At 39.5% G+C, this 26,257-nt stretch overlaps 2 protein-coding genes across 2 annotated transcripts in view; one reads left to right on the forward strand and one right to left on the reverse strand.

The window, feature by feature from the left end:
* LOC144017443 (retinaldehyde-binding protein 1-like) overlaps nt 1-26,257 on the forward strand; it is a 179,125-nt gene that overhangs the window by 77,218 nt on the left and 75,650 nt on the right. The window lies entirely within an intron of this gene.
* smad3a (SMAD family member 3a) lies at nt 1,336-26,035 on the reverse strand. Its single transcript, XM_077519022.1, has 8 exons — nt 25,610-26,035; nt 7,753-7,946; nt 7,536-7,670; nt 6,310-6,435; nt 5,224-5,436; nt 4,974-5,111; nt 4,500-4,644; nt 1,336-2,474 (listed from the first exon to the last, which is right to left on the reverse strand). Exons 1-8 carry the CDS (start codon nt 25,810-25,812, stop codon nt 2,351-2,353), a joined length of 1,278 nt encoding a protein of 425 aa, XP_077375148.1. The 5' UTR covers nt 25,813-26,035; the 3' UTR covers nt 1,336-2,350.

Consider the following 26,257-nt stretch of genomic DNA (forward strand, 5'->3'; position numbering starts at 1 on the left):
AATTGTTCAACAAACATTTCACTAACGAAATAAAATAAAAAAAATAAAACCTGAAACTATACATTTCATGTTTACACAAGTAAAACTAACTATTATTACAGGGAAAATGTTCTTCGTTTTTGTCTTTGGTAATTAATGTAATACATGAGCCGTTGGGGATGATTTTAAATGTGATTCTAAGTATACTTATTTCGATATTAACCGGAACAAGGGCGTTTGAAAGTGTGTGACACAAAAGTGACGTCATATACCAACAGCCAATAGAAAAGCACCATCAGATGACGTAAGTGACAATTTTGCGTGCATGACTTTTGGCTCCATTTATTTGTCTGCTTCCTGTTTCATTTAACTCAGCCAAAATGCAATGCTAGGTCAGAAATATGACTCTTTTTTTTTTTTTCTTAATTTTACTACTATGTTTATTAAATATTGCGTACAATATTGAAACTAACTAAAACTAGCAATTTTTAAATGACTAAAATGCATATTTACTGAAACTAACTAAAACTAGCAATTTTTAAATGACTAAAATGACTAAAATAAATAAATACATAAAAACCTAATAGAATCACCTTGAAAAGTGAAAACTAATTGAAACTAGCTAAATAAAAAAAATAAAAAATAACTAAAAAATAAATAAAAACTAACTAAAGTTAAAATTCCAAAACTAATCACCCTGCCACACACATGCCCATTTTGAACATAAATGTTGAACAAGATTTAATGGTTATAATTGTGGTCCGATTGTTTTCTGAGCAAGTTGGCCTTTGCTGACTTTGATCAGAAGTGTTTTTCAAATTAGATCTGGTTATAGATACTGTATGTGGTACTCCACGAATGGGTATACAAGACTGTGCAGTATTTTAGATCAGTGGACAAGTCAAGAATATAGATATATGTTACGTATACACTTGTTTTATTTCATAGACAAAACAAAGAGGTACAAAGCAACACATCATTTTATAGACAGGAGAAAATAAAGAGCATAATTGTCTACCAGAAATGATAACTGATCCAGATGATCTAATTGAGCAATTTGGAAAAGCACAAACACGGTTGCTAATGAGTGTGTAAAGAAAACATCTCAGACGACAGGGTCGAATAAGAGCCCTGTGAGGACACAAAAGGAGTCTTGGTCTCAGATGAGTAGATGCTACTTTTCTGAAACAAATTGAACACTTGAAGGGTTTTGACAGTCATCATCACCCAGCTCTTATTGTCAACACACTTGCTTTACATCCCAACAATGTTAAATATTAGCACCACTGGGCAGGCATTAATGTCAAAGCTGGATTTATGAAAACATACTTTAATGTAAGGAGATACTTGTCCATGTTCAGGTAGTGGAAACTTTATTTTGTAAGTAAATGTACCCACTGCCAGAACAATAAGACTGAACATTCTGTCATCCATCTTTGATAATCTTTTGACAAAAATCATCAACATTAAAAAGGTAAATGGTCAAAAAGCAATAATATAAACTAGATAGTAAAAATGAAAATTGAGAAGAGCTATTATTTACATGCTTCCATCTAAACTTGTCCCTTTATCAAAGCTGCATGGTGAAAAAGGTTTCTGTACTAGAAAAATAGAAATCATGTGTCACAACAGTCTTTTCTGCTGATTTCTGTATACAATTAGGCTGTTGCTATTGTTTTTTTTTTTTTACAGTCCTGAGAGTTTAAACATGAATATAAAATAGGTAAACAACTGCACTGTCTCCTCAGGTTAATTTCTGCACAAATACAAATGTTGAGCATGTGAGATGTCTTTGGTCTACTAATTGTGGATGCCTGCTACATGTCAGTTATGAAACAACATGCGTATGAGCAAGAACAAGAACAAGCTATTTTGTGACGGACCACCACCACATCTAGGGGAAGATGGTGCATATAACTAGTTCCAATTATCCTTTGGGAATTTGTATGAAAGCATGTCTGACACGTTTTTAAGACACCTAGGGTGTGTTTTAAATTTCGAAAAAGTAAAAAGTTACGGTTATCAGAAACCCAAAAATGAATAGCCAAGGTCTCAGACACGAACTCTTTCTCCAACAATACATTGACATACTGTATGTACAACATAAAAAAAACAAACAAACAAACATAAGAATCTCTTAATTGAACAACAAAAACACGCCCTCATTGAGAGGTGACAAGAACATTCAACAAGCAGACAAGAGTTCATACTAACATGGTCTTGCTTTAATGCACTTGTCCCCTTTTTGCCACACAAAACCAAAACATGTCCTGTATATAAAAAGTGCTACTGACAGCTGGTGGGGAAGAAGAGCAGGCTTGTGGGTCATTTTGTTGTGTTCAGTCACTAACATAAACGGGAAGGAGGTTCCCTAGGAGACGCTGGAGCAGCGGATGCTGGGGGAGCCCATTTGCGTCAGCACCTTGTCCAGCCACTGCAAAGGGCCGTTGAGGTGTAGCTCGATCCAGCAGGGGGTGCTGGTCACCGTCTGCCGCCTGCAAACAGATCCAGCAACATTTGAATGAATGAATGTCAGCAACTTTTACTACTCTGGCAAAGGAGATGATATAAGAAATACAACACAATACATTAACAACTCGTAAATGTTCTTTTCTCAGTGAATTTAAGAGGATTTCAATCATTCGTCTGGAGAAAGTGATAGTGAGGTGTGCGTTGATGTGGACAAGTGGGAGGTCTTGGCTGGCCCAGTGATGGGAATCCTGTTTTTAAGTGTCTCCACATGACAGCGCTGGAATGCCGCCACTGTGCCGGCGCAGCGGCTTCTCCCCCGTGGGCGCTAATCATTCTTACTATCAGTGAGTCAGACAGCGCGGAAAACTGGGAGGGGGCAGAAGAGGGAAAGTCTGACATCTCTTTTTGACACAGTCCATGTGTGTTTGTTTAAAAATAGCCTGGCGTGCCAGCTGAGGCTGGCCTCGATTGAGACAAGCCAGAAGACGTCTGACAGCAGGGGGGGAAGATGGCCTCTGGGATGGGGGGCTCGTACCGATACGTCCTCGCTCCAGTCAAGTGTGAAATACATTTAGAAGCAGTCATGTCCTTATGAGAGACTTTTACGTGAACCACTTTATAAAAATCCACACTGAACAGAGACTATGGTATGTAATGAGTGAATGATTCTGATTCCTGCAATTGGAATCAGGTCCATGGGCACTAAATCGGGATTCAGCGTCTTGCTCAAGGACACTTCAACAGGGTCACCAGGGGTTAGGAGCGAACTAACAATAATAAAACTTAGTTTTTTCACCTAAATCAGGGGTGTCAAACTCATATTAGCTCAGGGGCCACATGGAGGAAAATATATGACCAAGTGGGCCGAATCAGTAAAATAATGGTATATAACATAAAAACAATTGCCATCAATTCTACGCAGATTTTCGCTATTTGTGGACCAGCCCTAAATTACGGAGCTCAGCTGTAATCTATTGTTCCAAAAAAGTAACAGGAATGCCAATGGAACACGGCAACACTTTGCCAGTATGAGTTCCAGATGTGTTAAATCGACCTGTTTTGCATATATATTGTTCACAGAATGTAATATCTGGCGCAGTTAATGAAGATATAAGGACGTTAATTTTTCTAATTTGTATTTGTGTTACCAGTAATTGAATTTGTGTCGTATTTATACGTTTATCGGTCTATGATTTTATTTTATTTTTTTTCAGAAAAATTTAAACAAACCGTAACTTTAGGTTGTGTGTAAAATAATGACTCTTCCTTGTACAAGTTGCATTGCTCATCTGAGGAATGCTTGCAAGATTACGAATTTATGTTTGGATTGTGGCCGGCTGATTTATTAGTCTGGCATTACAATTTTAATTTTTTATTTTTTTACTTTACAAAATCATCTCGCGGGCCGGATTAAACCCCTTTGCGGGCCTGATCCGGCCCGCGGGCCTTATGTTTGACACCCCTGACCTAAATAGAAAAGTGCATAACTGCTTGAGGTTAATTTTACAGATGCACAATGAATGTAGACATATTTGAACATTAAAGTGCAGTAAAAACTGAACAGTTTCTGAGTGGTTCTTTTCTCCAACCTGTGTTTCATTCCTTCTGATTGGATCGTGTGAATGCTCATCACTGTGTTGTTTTCATTTTTGTGTTAGGCAGTGACAAAATTGTCAGTCAATTTTAGTTATCGTCTCAATGAATGGCTTCTATTTTAGTTTTCGTTTAATTTTCGTCTGGGAAAAAAAAATATTCATGACGAAAATTATGATGAAAATTTTTTGTTGACAAAATTATCACTTCTGGAACTGTAAGTAGACTTTTTATTTAAATACATAATTCCACTATATTAAAATCATGAATTACATCTAAAACAGAAATAATAATAATAATAATAAAAAACAACAAAAATCCCATATTAACCTCCTCATTACACCACAGTTATTTCCCTTTTTACTTGTAATTCACAACATACCTCATATTGTACATTCTTTTGATATTTAATTGCAAAAGCAGCAGTCTTAGGCACCAAATGATCTGCAACGTACCTGTACTCGGCCCCCCAGCCCTTCACAAAGCTCATGCGAATGGTGCACATCCTGGTGAGTTGGTACACAGCCTCAAAACCCTGGTTGACCGACTGCGCCAGCAGTGCAGCAAACTCCTGGTTGTTGAAGATCTTCAGATTACAGCCTGAGGAAAGAGACGACATAAGGCGAAAACAATGCAGTCAAGTCAGGCGCGTCAATGGAAAGTTTCCAAATATAGTTGACAATGACAAATAATTACCAACTTTTCATGCGGTATAGAGTGTGAGCTACTTGTTTTGTCAAAGCTACTCATAGGTAAGAATTCCACCAACAGACAATGGACAATTTAGAGAGTCTTCAGTTCACTTGACAGGCAAGTTTTTGGAATGTGTGAGGAAGCCGGAGCACACAAACGGTCTAACTACTATTCTTCCGCTGGCCCACACTTTTTTCACAATGTCCCATCTCCATTGCATGTCCTCCTGATCTCACCTGGAGGGATCTTACAGACAGTGGCGGGGTGCCAGCCGTAGCGCTGATTGCAGTTGGGGCTCTGCACGAAGATGGCACTGTCGCTGAGGCACTCGGCGAAAACCTCTCCTCCGATGTAATAGAGTCGCACTCCGCGACCTCGAAAGAAGCAGAGTGACTATAAGTCCTCAGGCAAACAACACCAAGAAGATATCATCCAACGTCGTGAGCGTATCGACCGCAAACAGCCTATTAACACGGGGATGCCTACCAATGTGTCTGCGTGTGAGCTCCACTGCGGCGTTGCGGTTGACGTTGGACAAAAGGCCCAGGCAGAAACGCTCCGAGTTGGAAGGGTCTGTAAAACCGTCGACCGTCAGCGAGGGCTGCGAGGCGTGGAAGGTCTCGCCCACACGCTGGTTCAGCTCGTAGTAGGAAATGGAGCACCAGAAGGCCGGCTCGCAGTACGTCACAGGCTGGAGATCTGATGGAGGGAGATTACAGTTCAGCACAAGCCACACTGAGACACATGAAATGGGTGGATTTGATGAATCACAAGTCCAGATTAACAAAATTCACTTAACAGTTGCAACCTATCCAAGAGACATAAAAAACATTGGGAAGCCTGACAGGTCGCCAAGGAGTGCACAGATTTCTCAGATGAAAAAGAAAAAGAGATGACGTTTGATTGTTCCCATGAATGTGAAGTTTCTCTGAGATGGCCAAAATTGTGCGCTGTAAAACAGGCTCAAGGTCACAATGTTGTAGAAGAAGTCAATTCCAGACAGCAACAAAGTCCAGTGATGATGAGGACCACATGAACATGGAGGGACAAAACCTAAGTGTGGAAAACATTATACTGAGCCTGCGTCACCCCATTTCAATATCATCTGCAGCGTCCCGCAAGCTTTTACCAGACAACTAGTGGAAAGTCAAGCCTCACTGTTGGGACACTGGAGCCAGAAATGGTCAAATTACATGACACTTTTCAAAAAAGTTCCGTTCATTTGCAACATTTCGTCCTCTGCTTTCATGTATGGAAACAAGCTGCTTCGGGTCTGCTGTCATTTCCTCTGGAGTTTTCTGCCAAGACCCCCGGTGTTTTCCATCCTGACAGGGTAAACGTGGGATATTGTCACTGATGTCTGTGTGGCCGGAATGCTATCTTGGCTGTTTCACAGCTCACACGGTGCAAGGAAAACAAAAGGCTCTTTCATCACCTGCTTTCCTCTGACAAAAAAAGGAGTCAAATCAAACACAGCTTTGCCACTGGGGAGACCTTCTATCATAACATTTGTCTGCGAGTGAGGGCGGACAGACTGCAAAGAAAGCAAACAAAGAAACATTCGGTCCTTACCCAAGTTATTGTGTGTGGGGGAAACGGGATTGGGCGATAGGTTTGGTGAGCCTGTGTCCATACTGTGGGTCATCTGGTGATCGCTGGTCTCGCCATCCTCACTGAGGTAGCCTGGCGGTGGCGTTTCTGAACATGCAAACACAGGCACTCTCATTTAAATATATCATTGCTGCTATGTGAAAAACACGGATGTCCATTTTCTACTTTTCTATTTTTTTATTTTTACATTTTTAGGATGAAACTGAAACTACATATTGTCACTGCTCGGCGAAAAACATTTATGTCAATTTTTTTCCCCATTTTTACACTTTTGGGATGCCTGCAATCAGTTGCATCCCAAAAATGTAAAATAAATAAATAAATAATGATCATGCATTTTTCACATAGCAGAAAATCATCGTACATTTCATGCTGCCATGCCAGAATTATTATTATTATTATTTTATCATTGTATAATATTAGATATCCTTTTTGTGGATTTGCAAGATAATTTGTAAATGTTTTCAAGCTATTTTCATTGGTCAGAAATTACTGTGATTTTGTGTATGTGAGCATTTGCGCTCTGTCTCTCTCTCTTTTTTTTTTTAAACAATATTATTTTTAGGGATGTAACGATATCCAAACATCACGATACAATATCACAATATGAGGTCGTGATAGGATAATTATTACGATATGGGGAGCTTGGTGATACAAAAAAGGGTCACAATATTGTAAAAAAACAAGCTCATACTAAAAAAACAAAAATCAAAAACAAAAGCAATATTGTGCTTTTGTACATTACAGCAATGCAAGTACATATTGACTCGGTTCACAAGCATATATTATGTTCTCCTTCATCTGACCATGAGTGTGAATTTTAAACATAGAAGGGCCAAAACATGCCGTGCGTAAATTAAACCGCACTAAAAAACTAGCCACCGGCGGGTGCTGGAACTGCACAAATGGAAATCAACCCGACTTTTTATATCATTACATCACAACGACGATATATTGTGGCCGTTTTAATAGCGCAATATCACATTGCCGTTATCGTTACATCCCTATTTATTTTTATTGCTAATACACACAAAAATGTTCTCCCTTCAAAGTGAAAAAAAGGAAGGATACATTAATAATCACTACTTTTACATTCTACATAGTCAGTGCAGTTTCCATTTTCAAAAAGGACATGAATGGGTTTTTTTTGCAAAAAACAGCAAAACATCAGGTAGTACAGGTAGTACCTGGTATATAGTTGCTCTGGGGCTCAATACCAGCAGGGAAGTTGGTGTTTTCAGGGATTGAATGGCTGTAGTCATCGAGAGGTGGAAATTCACTCGGGATTTCTGTGTGTCTGGGCACCAGCACAGGAGGGAGGACTGTGTGATGGACACATGCATGCAGACGCGTAAGAAAGTAAGCACAAACAAAATGTGTCTGAGCCACGGATGAACATCTTACCTGGAGTCTCTACTCTCTGGTAGTGGTAGGGGTTGACGCACACCTCGTCCTTCTTTGTGTGAAAGGCGTATTCGCACAACTCCACTGCCCGCAGTTCATGGTGGGACTGCAGGTCGGGCCAACGCCACAAACGGCAGTAGATAACATGGGGCAGACCTTTTCTGTGGGATACTTGCAGGCGGCCATCCAGAGATCTGCAGACGGGAGGGAAGAGAGAACAGTCAGGAACTATCCATCCATCCATTTTCTTGACCGCTTATTCCTCACAAGGGTCGCGGGGGCTGCTGGCGCCTATCTCAGCTGGCTCTGGGCAGTAGGCGGGGGACACCCTGGACTGGTTGCCAACCAATCGCAGGGCACGTCAGGAACTACAACGGATGAAATGTGACTTGTTATGTTGCATAACACATATGCTCGCTGATCGAGGTTTGCGCTGGAGACTGACATAATGGGGTTGGATCTGATCATCTGTGAGCACAATGACCCACAAAAAATAAACACAGCTTCTTATGCAAGAATTCATTAGTACATCCATCTGTTGCTTATTCGCGTTGCTGTCATACAAATACAAAGTCAGATATTTCACAAGTCAATAAATATGATATTCAACAGCTAAAAGATCAGCCAATTGTCATCTGGGTCAACTATTGAGCACTAAAGTGCATGGCTTTGGGTTTTCCTTCGCAAAAGCTTTCATTCACTTTGCAAGTGTTAGTGAATTGAAATGGTGGCTTATCGCCAAGATGATCAGTATGGGGTCAATGTGTACTACACAGTGTTCGTTCTGGGGGGGAAATCGGCTAACTCGGTCAAGTCGAACACAAAAATTTGTAACCCAAAAAGTGTCTGCCAACATTTGTTGCAGACACACACACTCAGTCAACAAAAAACTTAATTGCCATGGAAGAATACACAAAAGAAAACAAATGCTTTGGGGTCGCGTCAAACTGAAAAAGAACAATGAGTAATTACGTAATTACTGCAAACCGCAGCTTGGAGACAGAAACATGGAACGTGTCACGCACACATTGACTACAAGTCAGCCGGCTCATACTATTAAAGATAACATTTTATTTTTGTTCCTCCTCACTAGCTAATGTAATGCATCCTACCATCAATAGTTAGAACACACTCTGGTGTTTCTAGACCAGTGGTTCTCAACTTCTGTGTCGTGACTCAAGTGTGTCACGGACAGCTATGTATTCCTATTTGGATTGGGGTCCTCTTTTTTTTTTTTTTTTTTTTTTTGGTGCATCCCTAATTTAATGCATTCTTCCTACTCCAAAGAACTAGCCCTCAATAAAGTGTCCTGGAAATTTGAACCAGGCAATTAAACGATCAGACTTAGCGACATCCTAAAACCTTTGCACAGTACTGTACGTGCAGACTATACTATATATTTGTGTACATGGGAACATACAGCATACAGTTCAAGTCATAAGTCAGTGAAGAAAACCAAACTCCCCAAGTGCATGTGTGATATTAAATGTCATCCATGAGGAAACCGCATGTGACAGGATTTCCTATCATTGCCTTTTATAGGATTATGATCTGAAATTAGGATCAAATGTATGATGCCTGTCCAGAAACCACAGTAGGACAACAAAAAGCAACACACTAGCTATTGCAAGAGCTCCACCTGGGAGGGTGTTCTTACATTTTGTTTAGGAAAGGGCTGGACTCACATGCTCTGACATGCGCACATGTGACCTCCTATCCAAACAAATAACTGAGCTGCTTGAGTTACAAAACACACAGCCTCTGAAGATTACCATTTGCTCGACTATTTTTATGGAAATGGCTGTGGCCCTCTAAATTATACTATATGCAGAACATATGAAACATTATCCTTACTGATGGAAGTTTACAATTACGGGATCGTTACTATCATATTTCCACCAAGTGCTACAGTTCACTTTGGTTCTCCAAGGTACAGTTTGGATTGATAGACGAGAATGGGGCTTGCATTTTCACTTACAGGACGTGAAAGGATCCTGTAGTCATTGGCTATCTGAAGAGTGCAACATCATAGCAGCACCTATACTGTACCATACTACCATTTTAATGTTAGATTAAGTATGTGGCAGTGACTTTCCTGCTCCTGATATCTTTTCACGCCAGTCTGTTTTGTCAAACAATTGTGATGACTTAGGTCAGATGAGCACGACCTGAGTGTCCAGACTGCAGTTGCATTGGGTAAATATATTTATCTCCACATACAAAAGAGGCCCTGGTTTAATTTGACAAAATCTGAGTTATACTGTTCCCACTGACATGAAAAAATAATAATAAAAGACCTGTACCATGAACAGTGTCATGATGGGTGGTGCGAGTGGGTGAGGGGAGATGGACCCAATTTCAGAGAAACAGGGAAGGAGGGGAAGAATGAGGTCAATAAGAAGTTTAATAAACAAAAACGAGGAGGCAGAAATAAACTATAAACTAACAAACAAAAACGACAAAGTCCAAAAGGGTAAACTAAGACAAGATGTGGACCAAAACCGGCAGCATGACATGAGGAAAAGGACAATGAATCGACACATACAGACGAGAGACAGGAGACTAAATACACACACTAATTGACACAATGAGACACAGCTGGGCAAGACGCAAGTGGCAGAGGGTTCTGATAGGTTGACACACGAGGAAGTCAGGCAAACACAGGTGGGCAGGACAATGCTTGACAAGACAATGGGAGACACAGAAGGAAAGCAGAACATAACAGATCAGAACAGAAACTTAAAGGAACATGATGACAAACTCAAACAAAACCCACTCAAAACTAGAACCCGACAAAAGCAAAAACCAACAAACAAACAAACCAAAACCCAACCCAAACCATGACACATGGCTCTGCAACTAAAGATAAAAAAAAAAAGAGACAAAATCTCTATAGATGAAGAGCATCAACCATGTTGGTAAGGGGTTGTGATAAACACTCATTAGGACATAAAAGGTAACCTTTTGGACAAAAAAAAAGTTACTCGTGAAAGTTTTCAAGTGATGCAAGCAGCTAAAATGTCTCTTGATAAATTGTCCAAAGTTCTTGCTGAAAAGAGGGGAACATGGAAAATACATTAGCCAAGAGGAAAAGTGAATGGAAGAAAAACATTGACTTAAAACCATTAATAATAACAATTCAACTTGTGGTTATGAAAATACCTCTCTGAACGTGAAACTACTGTAAAAATGGCATTCAAGGAGAGCTATTGTTCAGGTCCTGCTGTTGGGTGTTCCCTTTATGGACGCAAAAAATAAAAACAGCTGGCTTGAGTGTAGATGTGTGAAATGATGTGATGTCTTTGGTATGCGTCTTATGTCCGTGCTGCTGCGTGGGTGTCTTCTGGGACGAGACTCTGCGTGGGCTCACACAGACATGCACAAAGTGCAGTGGCATTAGTGGCTGCCGAGTCGTCCTACTTTGACTTATTTTCTTTGAGAGGCCCCTTTAACCTCATTATTACACTTTAGATTGGCTGAAGATACTCTAAGCTACAATATTTGTTCAATTGTCACCGTATCAGCATTTACCACACTACTGGTTCTCTTACATTCCTCAATGACTCTCTCTACGTATGTGTTTATATTAGGCATTTTGACGAATATAGGTATTATTATTTAAAAAAAAATAATAATAAATCTGATGGCCGATAAAAGGTAAGGCTAAAAATGTTAATGTCAGGGAACTATTAATTTAATTTTTCAGTTAACTGTACAAAAGATGTTGCTAACTCTAGGAACCTTTTGTTTTTGTACGACATTAAAACACAGAAATGTGAAAGTTTTAGATTTCAGATACCGGTATTTTTAAATTTTGGGAAAATTTTTTTTTTACTGTAGATAGAGAGCTATGGTATTTACTTGTTTAAGTTTCCATTTAACGTTTTAAGACGTACTGATAGTGATAACATTGGGAGCCCCCTTTTGTTAAATGTGTTAAACATTTTGTTAAAAAATAAAATGAAGTCTATTATCTTAAGATAAACATCAATACAGAAAAAATCGATATTTTGAAAGGTCCGAAAAATTGTTCAATAAACATGCTTTAAGACATTACAGCAAAGTAAACATTGGCATTTGTATTTTCAAAAATTTTGACGCCAATATTTTTTGTTTCCACTCCCCCTTCCCCATTTTTACTGAAAATGCATATCGGTACAGTAATCATATCCATATTTCACAAAGCAACACTGATGTAATTCTATACGCTGTACAAGTATATTAATATGTATTTTGTGCTTTTGTGTCAAAGCAGGAATGTGCCTTATGAAGATAAAAGTGTGTGAGTTAGTAACACTCAATATTGGAATATCTTAGCAGCAGCCCATGTAACAGATCATGACACTTGCTCAAGCCAAACACTGTCAACCTGAAATCCAGAAGGACAGACAGGTCCAGACAAACACTTTTTGCCCTTCATTCCAATGACTCACTTTCGTGAGGACATTGATGAGAAACGGCAGTAAAAACGGCGCCCGTTTCACGCTTTGGCTTGCTGCTGAGAGGAGGAAGTGGTAGCACTTTCTAACAACCACAACCTAGGGGGGGGGGGGGGGGGGGGGGGGGGGGGGGGTTAGAGGCAGGAGGATGGCCGGTGAGCAAGAAGGTGGACAGAAGTTGTGGGCTTCCAAGTAACCAGAAAGTGCACAGAGGTTCCACACAGACAAACCCATGCCAATGAAAACATAACCAGATTTGTTTGGAAACGACTATTTTGTCATTTTTCAAGATACTTTTTTCATTGTTTAATTCAGTAAAAGACAAAAGACATTCACGCATGTTTATCATGACTACAAATATAAATATTTAAAAAAAAAAGTATTTTAAAGTCGAAGTGAACCTCCAAAAAAATTAAACAGGTATTGACAACAATGTTTTATTCAGCCCCACTAGCCTAAATACGGTATTCTGGTTAATATTGTGTTAGTGGAATATGTGTTAAGCAGCTTCTATCAGCATCAGAAGGCGGCCGCCGGCCACTGCAATTGTCTGGCAACCAGTTCAGGGTGTACTGCCCGAAGCCGGCTGGGATAGACTCCAGCACCCCGGTGAACCTTGTGAGGAGTAAGTGGTTAAGAAAATGGAATGAATGAGAAGGCGGCCAGTTTGACACTTGCTGTCAAGTGAAAATGACATCACAGTTACTCAGGTTTCAGGTAACAACCAATCACAACTCAGCTTCAAAACAGGTGAGTTGAGATTGGCCGTTGCCTGAGCCCTGAGCAACTGTGATGTCATTTTCAGTCGACAGCAAGTGGCAAAATGGCTGTCCCGAGATGGATAAAAACGGCTGGATTTTGATGCATAACTCATATTCTATAAATGTAATATTTAACATAATGTCATGCTAAGACTAATGGGGTCACATATAACATATTACTGTCAAGAAATGTTTATGGTTGACTTTCCCTTTAAGTCTGTCAGCTGAACTTTCAATGTAGCTACATCTTGCAGGCCTGAACGATTAATATTGTTTGAACTTTCATATGATCAAATCGAGCTTTTCATCCAAATGATCCAGATCACTATCCTAAATAATAGGAAAACAATTTTACAGCGCCTATCTAGAAATTGGGCAATCATCTGTAAACTGTGAGAAAAATAGTTTGTCAATGAACGTTTGTGAGCACATCCCAGTGTGACGTCTCAAAGCCAGAGAGGCTCAGACAGAGCAGATTGAACCTGACAGACTTCAGATGGAGGACAAAACAAACATGGCGAGGAAAGCCTATTTACTTTGAGAGACACAAACATGGTTACAGGTTTACTACTCTTTCTCACACACACGTACACCCGCCCCTCAAATGTTTTGACGTGGCCCTTGTTTGAACTTTCAGCATTTCTCACTCCAAAAAAAAACAACATAAAAAATAGATAAGTTGCTGCTTGTTGTCTCACGGCCAGGATGCTACAACATTTAAATATGAACGCATGGCACATGCAAAGGAGGCTAACTGAGTTTATACAAACATGAAGAGGAGGGTCAGGGATGGCTAAAGAAAGGAGGGTTCTGCTGGACAAAGGGCTGGCAGGGTGTCTCAAAAGCTCAGGGCAGCTCAGAGTGTCTGGGCCCCGTGACCCCCACCCCTCTCCTCCGTCTGTCTCACTCCCCACTAGCCTACCTCCATCCTTGCACTAAGAGAAGGTTGTGTTAGGAAGGGGAAAGGACGGGAGATCACTGGGCTGAAATTACCATTCTGCTTCTGTAGTTCTTGGAAAGTCCTGAAGGCAACTTCTATCAGAGCGAACGTTTAGCAGAGGAAAGATGTCCTTTATTGACAATACAACAAGAATCACAATTTCTGGGGCGGTTCTGGCGCTTGATAGGGGTGTAGGGTTCAGTTCCCACTCAGTGATGGTGTAAACATGAGCAGAGTTGTGCGATGTAACAATAACTGTACAGATATAAAACGTCTTTCGTATGATGTAATGGTATAAAGTTTATAACATAAGATTTTTTTTAATTAGTTTATGGACAATGTGTACATAATCATTATCAAAAGACGACAAAGAGATAATTACAGCAGACCAGATTTAGCAGAAAGATAATTTCCATCTACCATTAGATGTAGCCTGCGATTGGTTGGCAACCAGTCCAGGGTGTCCCCCGCCTACTGCCCAGAGCCAGCTGAGATAGGCGCCAGCAGCCCCCGCGACCCTTGTGAGGAATAAGCGGTCAAGAAAATGGATGGATGGATGGATTAGATGTAGCTCATCACTGTTTAGCCAGCATTATACTGTACTGGTGCCAATCGAGATTAATTTTTTCATTCGCTTCATTTACAAATAAGCACACATAGCATACATGTCATCCATCTATCTACTTGTCAACAGTATCCATCCACACAACTATATTCTTCTTCATCTCTTATCCACGGAGCCCTTTTACATGGTGCTCCTAATTTTCAAATTGAGACAATCACAGTCAGGCCTTCAAAACAAGCAGACAATCCTGTGTTCCTAAACCTCAATCTCATGTTAAATAATAAATAAATAAATAAATAATGCCCTGCGATTGGCTGGCAACCAGTCCAGGGTGTCCCCCGCCTACTGCCCAGAGCCAGCTGAGATAGGCGCCAGCTCCACCCGTGACCCTTGTGAGGGATAAGCGGTCAAGAAAATGGATGGATGGATAGATAGATAGATAGATAGATAGATAGATAGATAGATAGATAGATAGATAGATAGATAGATAGATAGATAGATAGATAGATAGATAGATAGATAGATAGATAGATAGATAAGTAAATAAATAAATACATAAATACATAAATAGCTTTTGTTTGCCCACGTGAATCCGTAATTACACTATTGTATGATTGAATGATTGCTTGGTTAGTTGACCACAACAGAATCATACATCTTTCGATCTGAACCTGCTTACATTCAGTTTTTCACAAATGAAAAACAACGTAAAGTTTGAATTTCTCTTCAAATATCATAAAGTGGCGTTGACTTTCAAGCAGAGACATTTATTTGATACCAGGAAATTGCTATTTTAAGCAACTTTCAATAAAGTGGCATAAGCCAGTGAATTGTTTTGTGTCTAAGTGGCAGGTGTTCATGAAGCGAATTTTCTCATGTGGTGGAAAATACTTCATTGTCATGAGGAATTGTAGTCATTCACTCAACTCTCTCCAGGGTGGACTGCTCTTGTACAGTATGTCTACAGGTTTCCTATATCACGTCTTTCATCGGTCACAGTACTCTCCAACTCAATGATATCACTTGTGGGACACAGTCAAACTGGCTTTCGCTTTTCCCGCCCACTCGATTATTTCCTTCAGCATCCCCTTCTTTTGTAAGGAAAAGAATCATTTAATAGCTTTTCCAGAAAGGGTAGGAGGTGTGTGTGGAATAAGTTCCTATGGTTCACTTGCACCACTGGAGGAATGTACTTGAAAGCCAAGATATGTAACTTTACGTTGTTTGTTTTTTTTTTCTCCTCGGAATTTAAGAAAATTATACCCTGGCATCTTAAACCCAATAAAATTAAAATACAAAACAAATAATCAACAAAAATTACCATAGAGGCTCTAGTACTAGTAGTAGTAAAATAAAAATAAGTTGAATAAATGAATAAATAAATGAGTTGCATCCTTCCTTTATTACCATACAGTATGTTGCAGATAAAAATAAGACACTCAGCACACACGTGTTTGTTATGACACCTCCATCAGCCATAAATGAGTTAGCTGCTAAATTTTGCGGGCTTATGACCAGACCAGCCTGTTACTTTCGAAATAATAATGAATGACGATTCAAATGGTCATGTCACAGATGGGATCAATAAATTAACTCAAATGCCAAGCATTATAGTAGAGGCAAATGGCAGACACATTAGCCTAGTCTGCAAGCCAAGGAAAACAAAACTGAATTCAATTTCTTAAACAGAAGAAGTAATTTTCAAAGGAATATATCATTCAACATCTGTATAAGCTATCCGCTTACATTTTCATTCTAAAATCCAAGGAACTGAGACAATTGATATTCACTATATGGTGAATATGAATTAATGTATTATTTCTTTCTTTCTCTTTTTTTTTTTTAAAGGAAAATAATCTATTTGACCTAATTACGCGCAGCAACTTGAGTGGTGAATGTAACCACCAATAGTAGTTCCACAACTTTTCTGGTCAACATATGGCCACATACACACCTATTTAGTCTCAAAATATAGGACAACTCAAATTGATCAGCCGCTGCCGAACACGTGCATGTTCATAAAACGGCAGCCTAATTAAGCTCACTACGGCAGCCGAAAAGTCATAACTCACAAGGGTGAACTGCTGTTTTAAAACCAAGATCAAACATGTTAGACACTCATCTCAAAGTCCCATGAGACAAAAAAAAAAACTCACCAAACTTACATGCACTTATGGTGCCAGGATTTAGTTAAAGCGGTGATGTTCCTGCCGCCCCCCTCTTTCCCTCCTTCTGCTCTGTTTCAATGAGCATTTAAATCACAACTTTTCACAATTACGTAATCGCGTTTTGTCTAGCCGTGATTTAATTGCTACTGGAATTAATCGTTCAGCCCTATCCGCAATGCAACTTTGAGTCGGAAATCATCTGTCAAGTGTTCACTGGCAGATTTTTTTTTTCTTCCAAACAAATTCAAAGATACAGCAGTACCTGCAGATCCAAAAAGTCCCAACTTAAAAGTTCTCATCTGTTTTACACTCATATGACTTCACATGTATTCTCATCCATATTAAGTAGATGACTCAATCTCAAAGAATGACAGATGCGAGTTGTTGTGTCCAACATCGGCCAAACTACGGACCCCCATTAACTAGCCTTATTTTAGACTAACTTGGTTGTGACTTTGAAGCAGTCATTCTCTTCTTAAACCAAGCTTTTTATGTCAGGTTGTTTTCCTGCACATGGCCAGTTGTAAACCAGCACCCTGCGAGCACAAAGGCAGGTTTGTTGTCTGGTGAGCTTCTCTGTGTGTGTATGCAGCTTGCGTATGCAGAAGCGCGCGCACGCGCACACCCCCGCAGGGCAAAGTCAAGGCCAAGCTGTCTCCTTAACCCCTCCGGCACAAACCACAAAGCAAACAGCAGCCCACACCCTCCCAAAGACTCTGCCAGCCTCAAAGAGCATTGCCCTCAGTTGACACACTCACACTGACAGGCGAATTAGACAGACTGATATCAAACAATAACGTGTAGGAATTCTCATTAACTTACTACCGGCATTAGTTCATAATGCAACCGCATACTAAATCCCATTGACGTCTACCCTGTGACTCAATCACACAATACTGTCTCAAATGACTCAGGTGTACAGCTTAACACCTTGAAAAGAATGAGAGTGAATGAGTGTGCAAACTGCAAAGATAGACTTTTGACCCCAATGATCTATGTTTCAAAGGTTAATGAAAGCACACCAAGCCACTATGATATTATGATTTATAATGAGCCAACACAATGGTTAGTTTTATTTTTCCATCAAATATATCTTCATGTCAATGTGTTTAAGTTCTGACACATTACTATTTTCAATTCACTTAAAAACTGAATAAAAATAAATAAATAGTCAGTTACATTAAAATGACATATCTACATATTTTAATGATAAATCACAAATTAACCACAAAAAAAAAAAAAACATGTCGAGCAACAACCTCTGATGCCCTTTGGGACATTTTTATTATATTTTTTTTGATGACTTTGAAACTCTAGTGTATTGGCTTGGCCAGGCCAGTGTCTGTAGGTAGGCACTGGCCGGACAATTTGGCATACTGACCCTGGCCCGCTGGGCCCTTGTTAATATTCTGTTCAAATATTTACGCTAAACTTGTGAAAACTCCTTACGGATGTGGCAATGACAAGTTACTCAACCAACAAGTGCCATACAGTCCAACTGGATAACATAACAGAAAAGCTACCACAAATCACTCCTCAGAATATCACATTGTACTAATAAGCAGATACTGTACAAGTGAGTACAACGTTACTGGACCAGCAGTGTGGTGGAAAATGGGCTATAGATGATACACACAGCCCCATCAATAGTTGAGTAAATAAACATCCTTGACTTATTTGCAAAATATGATACATTTAGGCTCAGCATGAAAAACTTGTGGCATGTCTATGAATTGCACTCTGGTGTGAAAACAAACCATTATCATTTACTACAAGTCTCTCCATTTCACAAGTGTACTTACGCCAACCATTCTCAGTCATTAATTTTCAACCTTTTATTTATTTGTTACGCTCCCAGCCACAAACACACGGCCTTTGATCTTGATAGTTCCCCTTACCCCCCCCCCCCCCCCCACCACCACCCCCCACTACCAGACACAACACAGAGATTTGTCAACAGCATTCTTTCTACGACACATGAACTTCACACTGAACTTCTAAGACTGTTTGCCTTTTACTACCATCAAATTCTTCATTCCTTATTTAACCAGGTAAGAAACTCCATCCATCCATCCATCCATCCATCCATCCATCCATCCATCCATCCATCCATCCATCCATTTTCTTGACCGCTTATTCCTCACAAGGGTCGCGGGGGGTGCTGGAGCCTATCTCAGCTGGCTCTGGGCAGTAGGCAGGGTACACCCTGGACTGGTTGCCAGCCAATCGCAGGGTAAGAAACTCATTTGGATTAAAAATCTCTTTTCTAAGAGTGACCTGGCATATATCCAGATAGTTAAAAGGTTGTGACATCACGCAAGAGGGATAGTTATTTTTCCTTCGCTGTGTGTGTGTGACTGTGACGTCATGCAAGACGTTCCTAAAGGGAAGAGAACTTCTCTGTACACTAGGGCTGGGAATCAATTCTAATTTCCTCAATCGATTTGATTTACTTCACTTCAATACGATATTGATTAATTATTGAACATCAATTCTTCTTAAATATCAAGGACATGATAAAAACTCCACAAACATTAAATTCCAAATTAAATTTTGTGGAGGTGGTAACTGTTAAATTATTTAGTTTATTAATGAAAGTAACATGTGTTCTTCTTTTCCTATGCCTTTTCCCACTACACTGTGGGGTCGGCTGGAAAGTTACACGTATTATAATCACTTAAGTGTTCCACAAACGTTGACATGAGATGAAAATGTTTCATAAGTGAAATTCAATAATTGTATATATAAATTTTAAAGATTGTGAATTGTCTTAAAGTGCAATAAGTCAGGTCTTTCATAAATTTAAGAAAGTACTTTTAAATTCATGAGAATAGTACATTTAAAAAAAACAGTAAGATACAAATAAAATTGCCTTTAAAATTCTGTTTTCCTAATTTATGGGAAAAAGAGATATTAAAATAATCAATTCATGGTTTTACGACTCAGGCTCGAAAAGGAAAATGTATTTGATATTGATTTGACTCATTTTTTTTTAAATCCAACCCTACTGTACACCAAAAATAAATAAATGTGCCTGAACACAAGAAATATAAATCTATCAATTAACTGATGATACTAAATGTAAATACTTCTACAGTTGACAATACCTGAGCAAAGACAGAGAAAAACTGCTTATAAAGGGCAAGTTCAGGGGAGATATAATGTTCACGTGCAATTGTTATTATTGTGAAATTATAGTAGTTGAGTTTGGTGTTTTTATAAAGAACAGCCTCTTCTCTCTTCCATAATTTGCAAAAATTATGTATGTATCTGGGTGAAAAAATATTCTAAAATGTTCTTTATTTACAGAGACAAAATTGTGAATGCTAAAGCTACAGACAGCACAACAGAGGAATGAATCTCAGTGAGAAAAGCAGACATGAAAGGAAGCAACACAAATGAATCCTTCCATTATTTTTGCTACTTCTGTTTCCAGCTGATGCATTGTTTCTAATCCTTAGTTTTACTGAAAAACTGATGTTTATGTACAGCACTTTGTATACAGCAACGCCTGTTCTTAAAGCGCTTTATAAATAAAGTTGAGTTGAGTTGAGTATATACCGTAATACATTTCTTTCATGATCTTGAAAGCATGTATAGTAGGGGTGTTAAAAAAAAATCGATTCGGCGATATATCGTGATACTACATCGCGCGATTCTCGAATCGATTCAATAGGCGGCTGAATCGATTTTTTTTTTTTTTTTTTTAAAGAGCTCAGAATTGTTCATTCGGTAGTCTTACCGATTCAACGTCTTATCATCATTGCCTTTTTTTATTATTTTTTTTTTTTTGTGTGTGTGTGAATCGATTTTTAAACTTCCATTTTTAATGGAAAAATATTCAACAAAACGTCTGACTTCGGGTTAGGATTCACACCTTGAGCATGGAAGAATGTTATATGAACGGAACATTAAGCCTTAATATTTTTATTTTAATGCTGTTCAAACATGAAACAGATTACAACCTCTATAAGACTGAAATTTCAGATAAATAAATAATACATTTTCATATAAATCTTACACTCTACAAGCTTACTGATTAGTATTTTCTAAATTTGAATGAAAAAAATCGCAACAATCGACTTTTAAATTCGTATCGGGATTAATCGGTATCGAATCGAATCGTGACCTGTGAATCGTGATACGAATCGAATCGTCAGGTACTAGGCAATTCACACCCCTAATGTATAGAGTCTCAAAGATCCTCACTCAAATGTGACCTGATTTGTATTGGTCAGGAAAATCGTGCCCACACAAAAAAAATGTGTGAACAAATACAAATACTGCTACAAATACTTTAGCGGCGTATATGAACATTGAACAGTGAGGTTTATAGAAGTGAATCATCACTCAGTCGAACAGTAAATGTGACCCGTACTCCACCCACCCAATTTCACTCATTTATACACATTTGACATGTGCATCTAAGAATACAAATTGGTGAATAATATTAATATTTAAGTAACTTGTGACTTTTCTGCAAAATTGGTGTGTACTCTCATAGCTGACACATTTAAAATATAACAGCATTTATGACCAGTTTGTGACGATCTCAAGTTGACTGCTCCTGGCAAATGGGAATGATAAAAAGCAGGCAGAGAAAGAGGAAGGAGGTAAGTCATTAACCACAATTCCACAAGTGCTCTTTGTTGACTGACTTGAGCCTGACTATGGACAGGGGTGTTACCATCAAGCGCTTAGTGTTTACTACACTTAAAATAAAATAAAAACTATTTACACTTAAAAAAGAAAAGAAAAAAAGAGAACTCTTTGTCAAACCACAATAACCTCAAGGGCAAATAAAGATGCAGACCTTTGGAGATGTTTGGCCAAACCACATAAACATTAAAAGTGTTGCTTCCAATTTAGGAAATGTGAATTAAGAGGGTCACTGTTTACAATTTAGCAACAGTGAATAATCCTCAAGTCACTTGTCAAGCTATGCCCTAGAGCTGTCAAAATTAATATAGTCTGAGAAAAAACTGCGGTTTTATGGTTGTCCTTCTAGATATAATAAAAAAAATCACATCAGCATTATTTGAAAATGTTTATTTTTAACAACAGTATAAGATGGAAATATATATTTTTTCTAAGTTGCTGCCTTTTAAAACAAATACAGCAGATCAGAGGCAGATGGCTCGTAGGCTCTTGAAATAGGGCCTGGGCACGATGTATAACAAAAATAAAAAAATAAAAAAATAAAAATCATCTTTTTATTTCATCTTTCTCCCCCCCCCCCCATTTCAATCATACTTACATGTGAAATGTTCTTCTACAGCCTTTAAACTGGCGATTTGTGCAGTTTACCGCTACACATGTAGGCACTTTGCAGCCAAATGCCGAGATACGTGTCTTGGGAGTAAGATGGCGACCCCGCGGCTTCAAAAGTCTCGGCCTATGGCCTATCTAGCACGCGGCCGTGAATGGGGGGGCTCGCGGCGCACATCCTCATGCAAAGACTTCATGGATTCAAAGAAAGTTAAAAGAAAATGGTTTAAACAAATCAGCTGTTGCCTAGCATCTTGGAACAAATTGTATTTGAAGTTAGCTGTTCACTGTAAATTGAAAAGCAGCCAGTCAAACAGTTGTAGTCACTCCACCAGCAGGTGCAGCTACAGCCCGACTCGCTCACTGGTGCAGTAGCTAAGCCTCATCCTTAAGTGTCAGGGAGAGAAAGGAGGTGACCTCAACGTGGACAGGCCTCAACATGCGGGCAGCTGCTCTCGGCATGCCGGGACATGGAGAATTAATAGAACCAGCAGCTCTTAATGGGACACTGTTAGGTCACACTGACAGCAAATTGTGATCCTGGGTCATCTTCATGCGCTCTGCCTCTTCCCCTCCGCATTAGTGGTGGGAAATACGAAACCTGGATCACCCCAAACATTGTATAAATTTCCGGGTAGGCTTAAGCGTGAATGCTGCTGGCCTGGGCCGTACGGTATGAGCTGTGATATGCACACTTGTGGCAATGAAGAATCTGGGAGTGCCCTGTGTGCTCTTCAGTTTCAGCAAACACATGGTATGTGATTAAGTCGAAATTACAGCTTCTATGTGTTACTTTTAACAACTTTGTGCACATTATAGAATTCACTGTTGCTGCCTTTAAACAGTCATGTGACAAGTAGTTGCCAAGAGAGAAGAGAAGTTGTATAGTATTTTGGTTTAAAGGCTGTGAACGAACATTTCACCTGTAAGTATGATTGAAATGGAAAGAAATTGAAAGATGAAAGAAAAAGATGATATATATATATATATTTTTTTTTTTTAAGATGAAAGAAAATGAAGGTACATACCGTCCACATAGTGCCCATGCCCTATTTTAAGAGCATTGTGACTGATGTGTTTAATGTAGCTACATATACTTACTGGATGTCATAGTAGTTTCCCACTACTGCAAAAGCATGACTATCCAATTTCTATATCGCTTATCCTGTTCAGGGTTGCGGGGAGCTGGAGCATAGCTGACAAAAAAGTGAAACTGTGAAAGGCAGACTACTCACCAGTCAATCACAGGGCACATACGAGACAGACGACCATTGGCACTTGCGTTCACACTGTCATTGAATGGGGACTGAATCCAGTTAACCGTTACACCAACAGTGACTTGGCACTCTTCTCTTGCAGTGGAAAATCAACCACTCTGAAATGTGGCAAGTCAAGCCAAGTTAAAGAGACAGTAATGTTAAAAATCAACTTTTTGGAGCTTTTAGCCATGTTAAAATGCTAATTCCTCACCAAAACCATGACGGAAGTGGTGTTTTCCTCCATTCACCTGTCTATGAGAAATTGTAGGTCATTCTGCTCTCCAAGCCCCTCCCACCTTGAGTAAAAGAGTAGGCACTCACTTTATGACATCATAAGGTGCGGACACCCCCCCGCACTACCTGTGCGGACTAAACACACGCCCACTTTCTCTGAGACCTGCTCGCAGGATAGTGATAAAAGTAGCTTTCATCAGTAAACATTCTGTCCAAATGAATTCAAAGCAATCAATTATCCTTCACATTTGCAATGCCAAAGTGCAATGATGATTTGGGTGTCTTAAAATCCCACTGTCATTCTGGCTGACACTTATGTAAGCTACAAGTAAAACCTTTGCACCACTGAACCTAACTGAACAAACGGCGTAGTGGTTAGCGCAAGCAACCTGAAAGCAACAGGTTCCTCGTTTGCGTCCTGCTCAGGCTTTTTTTTTCCCTCTCTTCTCCCTTCCTCCTCCACAATGTCTTGCTGCAAGGAGCCGTTTTTTTGGGGGGGGGGTTTTCATATGCTTATTGAAGAATTGGCTTGCGTCAAGTTGCGTGGCCATTCAGAGGAGTGCTCAAACGCAGAGCTCCAACAGCAGACTGCAGTCTGCTCGCTGGGGGACGCGACAATCACACGGGGTGAGGCAGGGTTTTACTAAACCGGGCGTTTTACTTCCGCGTTGGAAAACTAACCAGCAAAACACCTAATATTTAAAAAATAATAATAATAATTTAAAAAAAATACATCGCCATGGTGTTATAGGTAAGATAATAGATTTAATCATTATATGCCTATAATTAACTGTTGGAAGGGCTTAAAATACCGGGATGTAATCCCTTTAAAAAACTCACTCAAGGTTTGAGGAACGATCGCAGGACATGAACATACACTGTTCCCCCACTCAACTCAACTTAATTTATAAAGCACTTTAATACAACCATCGCTGCATACAAAGTGCTGTATACGGAATAGAAATCAGTCAAGCAGTGAAGACAAGTGAACCAAAATAACACAAAACAAAATTAATTAATTAATATTAGTAGTGACCCTGATATAACGTGTATTCTTACATGGTACATTGTATTTATGGGTTTTTATAGTATAGTGAACATGCTAGTACGTATTTAAAGTGTAGTACTATGTGACACAACATACCACACAACACTGAGGAGTGAGGTCTACTGAAAAAGATAAGTACTGTACAGTAATTAAGAGTAAGAAGAGGAGGCTGGGAGAATAAATGCCTGTATGTGTTGCTGCTCCGTGTGTGTGTTAGAAACTTTATAACTGTGACATCTATGATGTTTTGCAATATACGGTATATTGGCGTTAAGGACTTTCATTGGACTATAGTTTGGTTGAACAATGTTGGTGTTTACATTTTTATTCATTTATTTTGTTTTATGTACGTTTTACAGTAAACTTCAACTGTGAGTGACAAATAAATGGCTTGAAGCAAGCATGTCCGGCTTCTTATTTAGAAAACTGTGCGAGCAAGTGTAAGAACCGGCACAAGTGTGCATGGAATTCCACCTACTGTCTGTGGATTGGGGGGAAATGTATCCCCTCCTGAACAAATAGGGGTTCACTATAGGCGTACATTTTGTGGCATTTATGTTTGATTGAGTTACTTCCAGTAAAATATGTGCCTTTTTGTACTATTGTTGATTTTAAAACCGAAAATAAACAATAGAACTGCATGTACTTAAATCTGCAATATTAGTAGAAACACTGACCCGTTATACTTGTGTAATTTAAAGACACACAATCTCTAATGACACCTGTCCGCTGCATTCATTTTCCAGTCTCGTCCACCATGCATGCAGTTGATTACATCTCCACGCTGTTGAATGTCCTCCGAGGGAAGAGCGAGAGGAGGCCAGCACTGGCACATAGCGCCATAAAACCAAGCAGATTAAGGACAAGTTATATAACTCGGACTCCATGTTAACCTGTGCATCGCATGTGCCAATGCATAGCTACGGAAATTGTCCTCCACTCATGCTTTGCACAAGTGTGCTCGCTGGCGTGGCGTACGTGGAATATATGAGCAACGATTTTCAAGCTGTCCAACAGCACTGACTTATCTACGTCTTATAAACATACTTTATGTACGAGAAAGGAAGCGGAAATGAGGATGGTATTCTGTCGTACTGCAGAAAAGACGAATACATTGAAGTGTGTTTGGTGGCACAACACCGTAATTAACCTGCCCGGTGAACTTCTCTTCTTACCTTGGTATGGTGATGCATTTTGTGTTGATATTCTGCGTGGTGATGGCTTTCTCCAGTTCGTCCAGTTGTCCCGTCTTCTTCAGCTTCTTCACAAGACTTTTCACCGCCTTTTCACACCATTTCTCCTCCTGGCCGTTCTGCTCTCCCTTCTTCCAGCCCAAAAGTCGCTTGACGATGGGGGGAGTGAAAGGCAGGATTGACATCTTCTATCTTGCTCTTGACTTCTTCTAATGTCCACAAGTTGGGCTTCCGCGGGGACTGAAAACCGAAGCGAGCTGTCTTTCAAAGCGAACCGGACGACACGGTCGAAATTGTTATTTCCCCAATATGTGAATATGGTTCAAGTCCAATTGTGGCATCCAGGGTTTAACGTTGCAGTGAACTCTGTCCGCCTGACTGGAGCTCATGAAATGTGTGACGGCAGTCTGCTGCGCGATGGAATTAGTATCCCTCCGCCAAGAAACCTAGTCCCGTCTATACGTTCTCAAACAAAGATTATTTAAGGCATAGACCAATGAATGTTGCCCCAAACGTATTATTCTTCTCCAAATGAAGTAAAATAAACGTTTATTCGTCGAAATGTTGTGCCCTAATCCTCAATATTTATTTTTATTTATTTATTTCTTTTCAGAGTCATCCGCGGCGCTG

Source organism: Festucalex cinctus, chromosome 4 (assembly GCF_051991245.1).
Source record: "Festucalex cinctus isolate MCC-2025b chromosome 4, RoL_Fcin_1.0, whole genome shotgun sequence".
NCBI lineage: Eukaryota > Metazoa > Chordata > Actinopteri > Syngnathiformes > Syngnathidae > Festucalex > Festucalex cinctus.

Bases quoted from the DNA above. Each gene is read 5' to 3' on its own strand.
- smad3a (XM_077519022.1), bottom strand. From the start codon at position 25,812: ATGTCAATCCTGCCTTTCACTCCCCCCATCGTCAAGCGACTTTTGGGC. The intron at 7,671-7,752 runs GTAAGATGTTCA...TCCATCACACAG, and splicing joins CCAGAGAGTAGAGACTCCAG to TCCTCCCTCCTGTGCTGGTG. The intron at 5,437-6,309 runs GTAAGGACCGAA...TCCCTCCATCAG, and splicing joins CCCCACACACAATAACTTGG to ATCTCCAGCCTGTGACGTAC.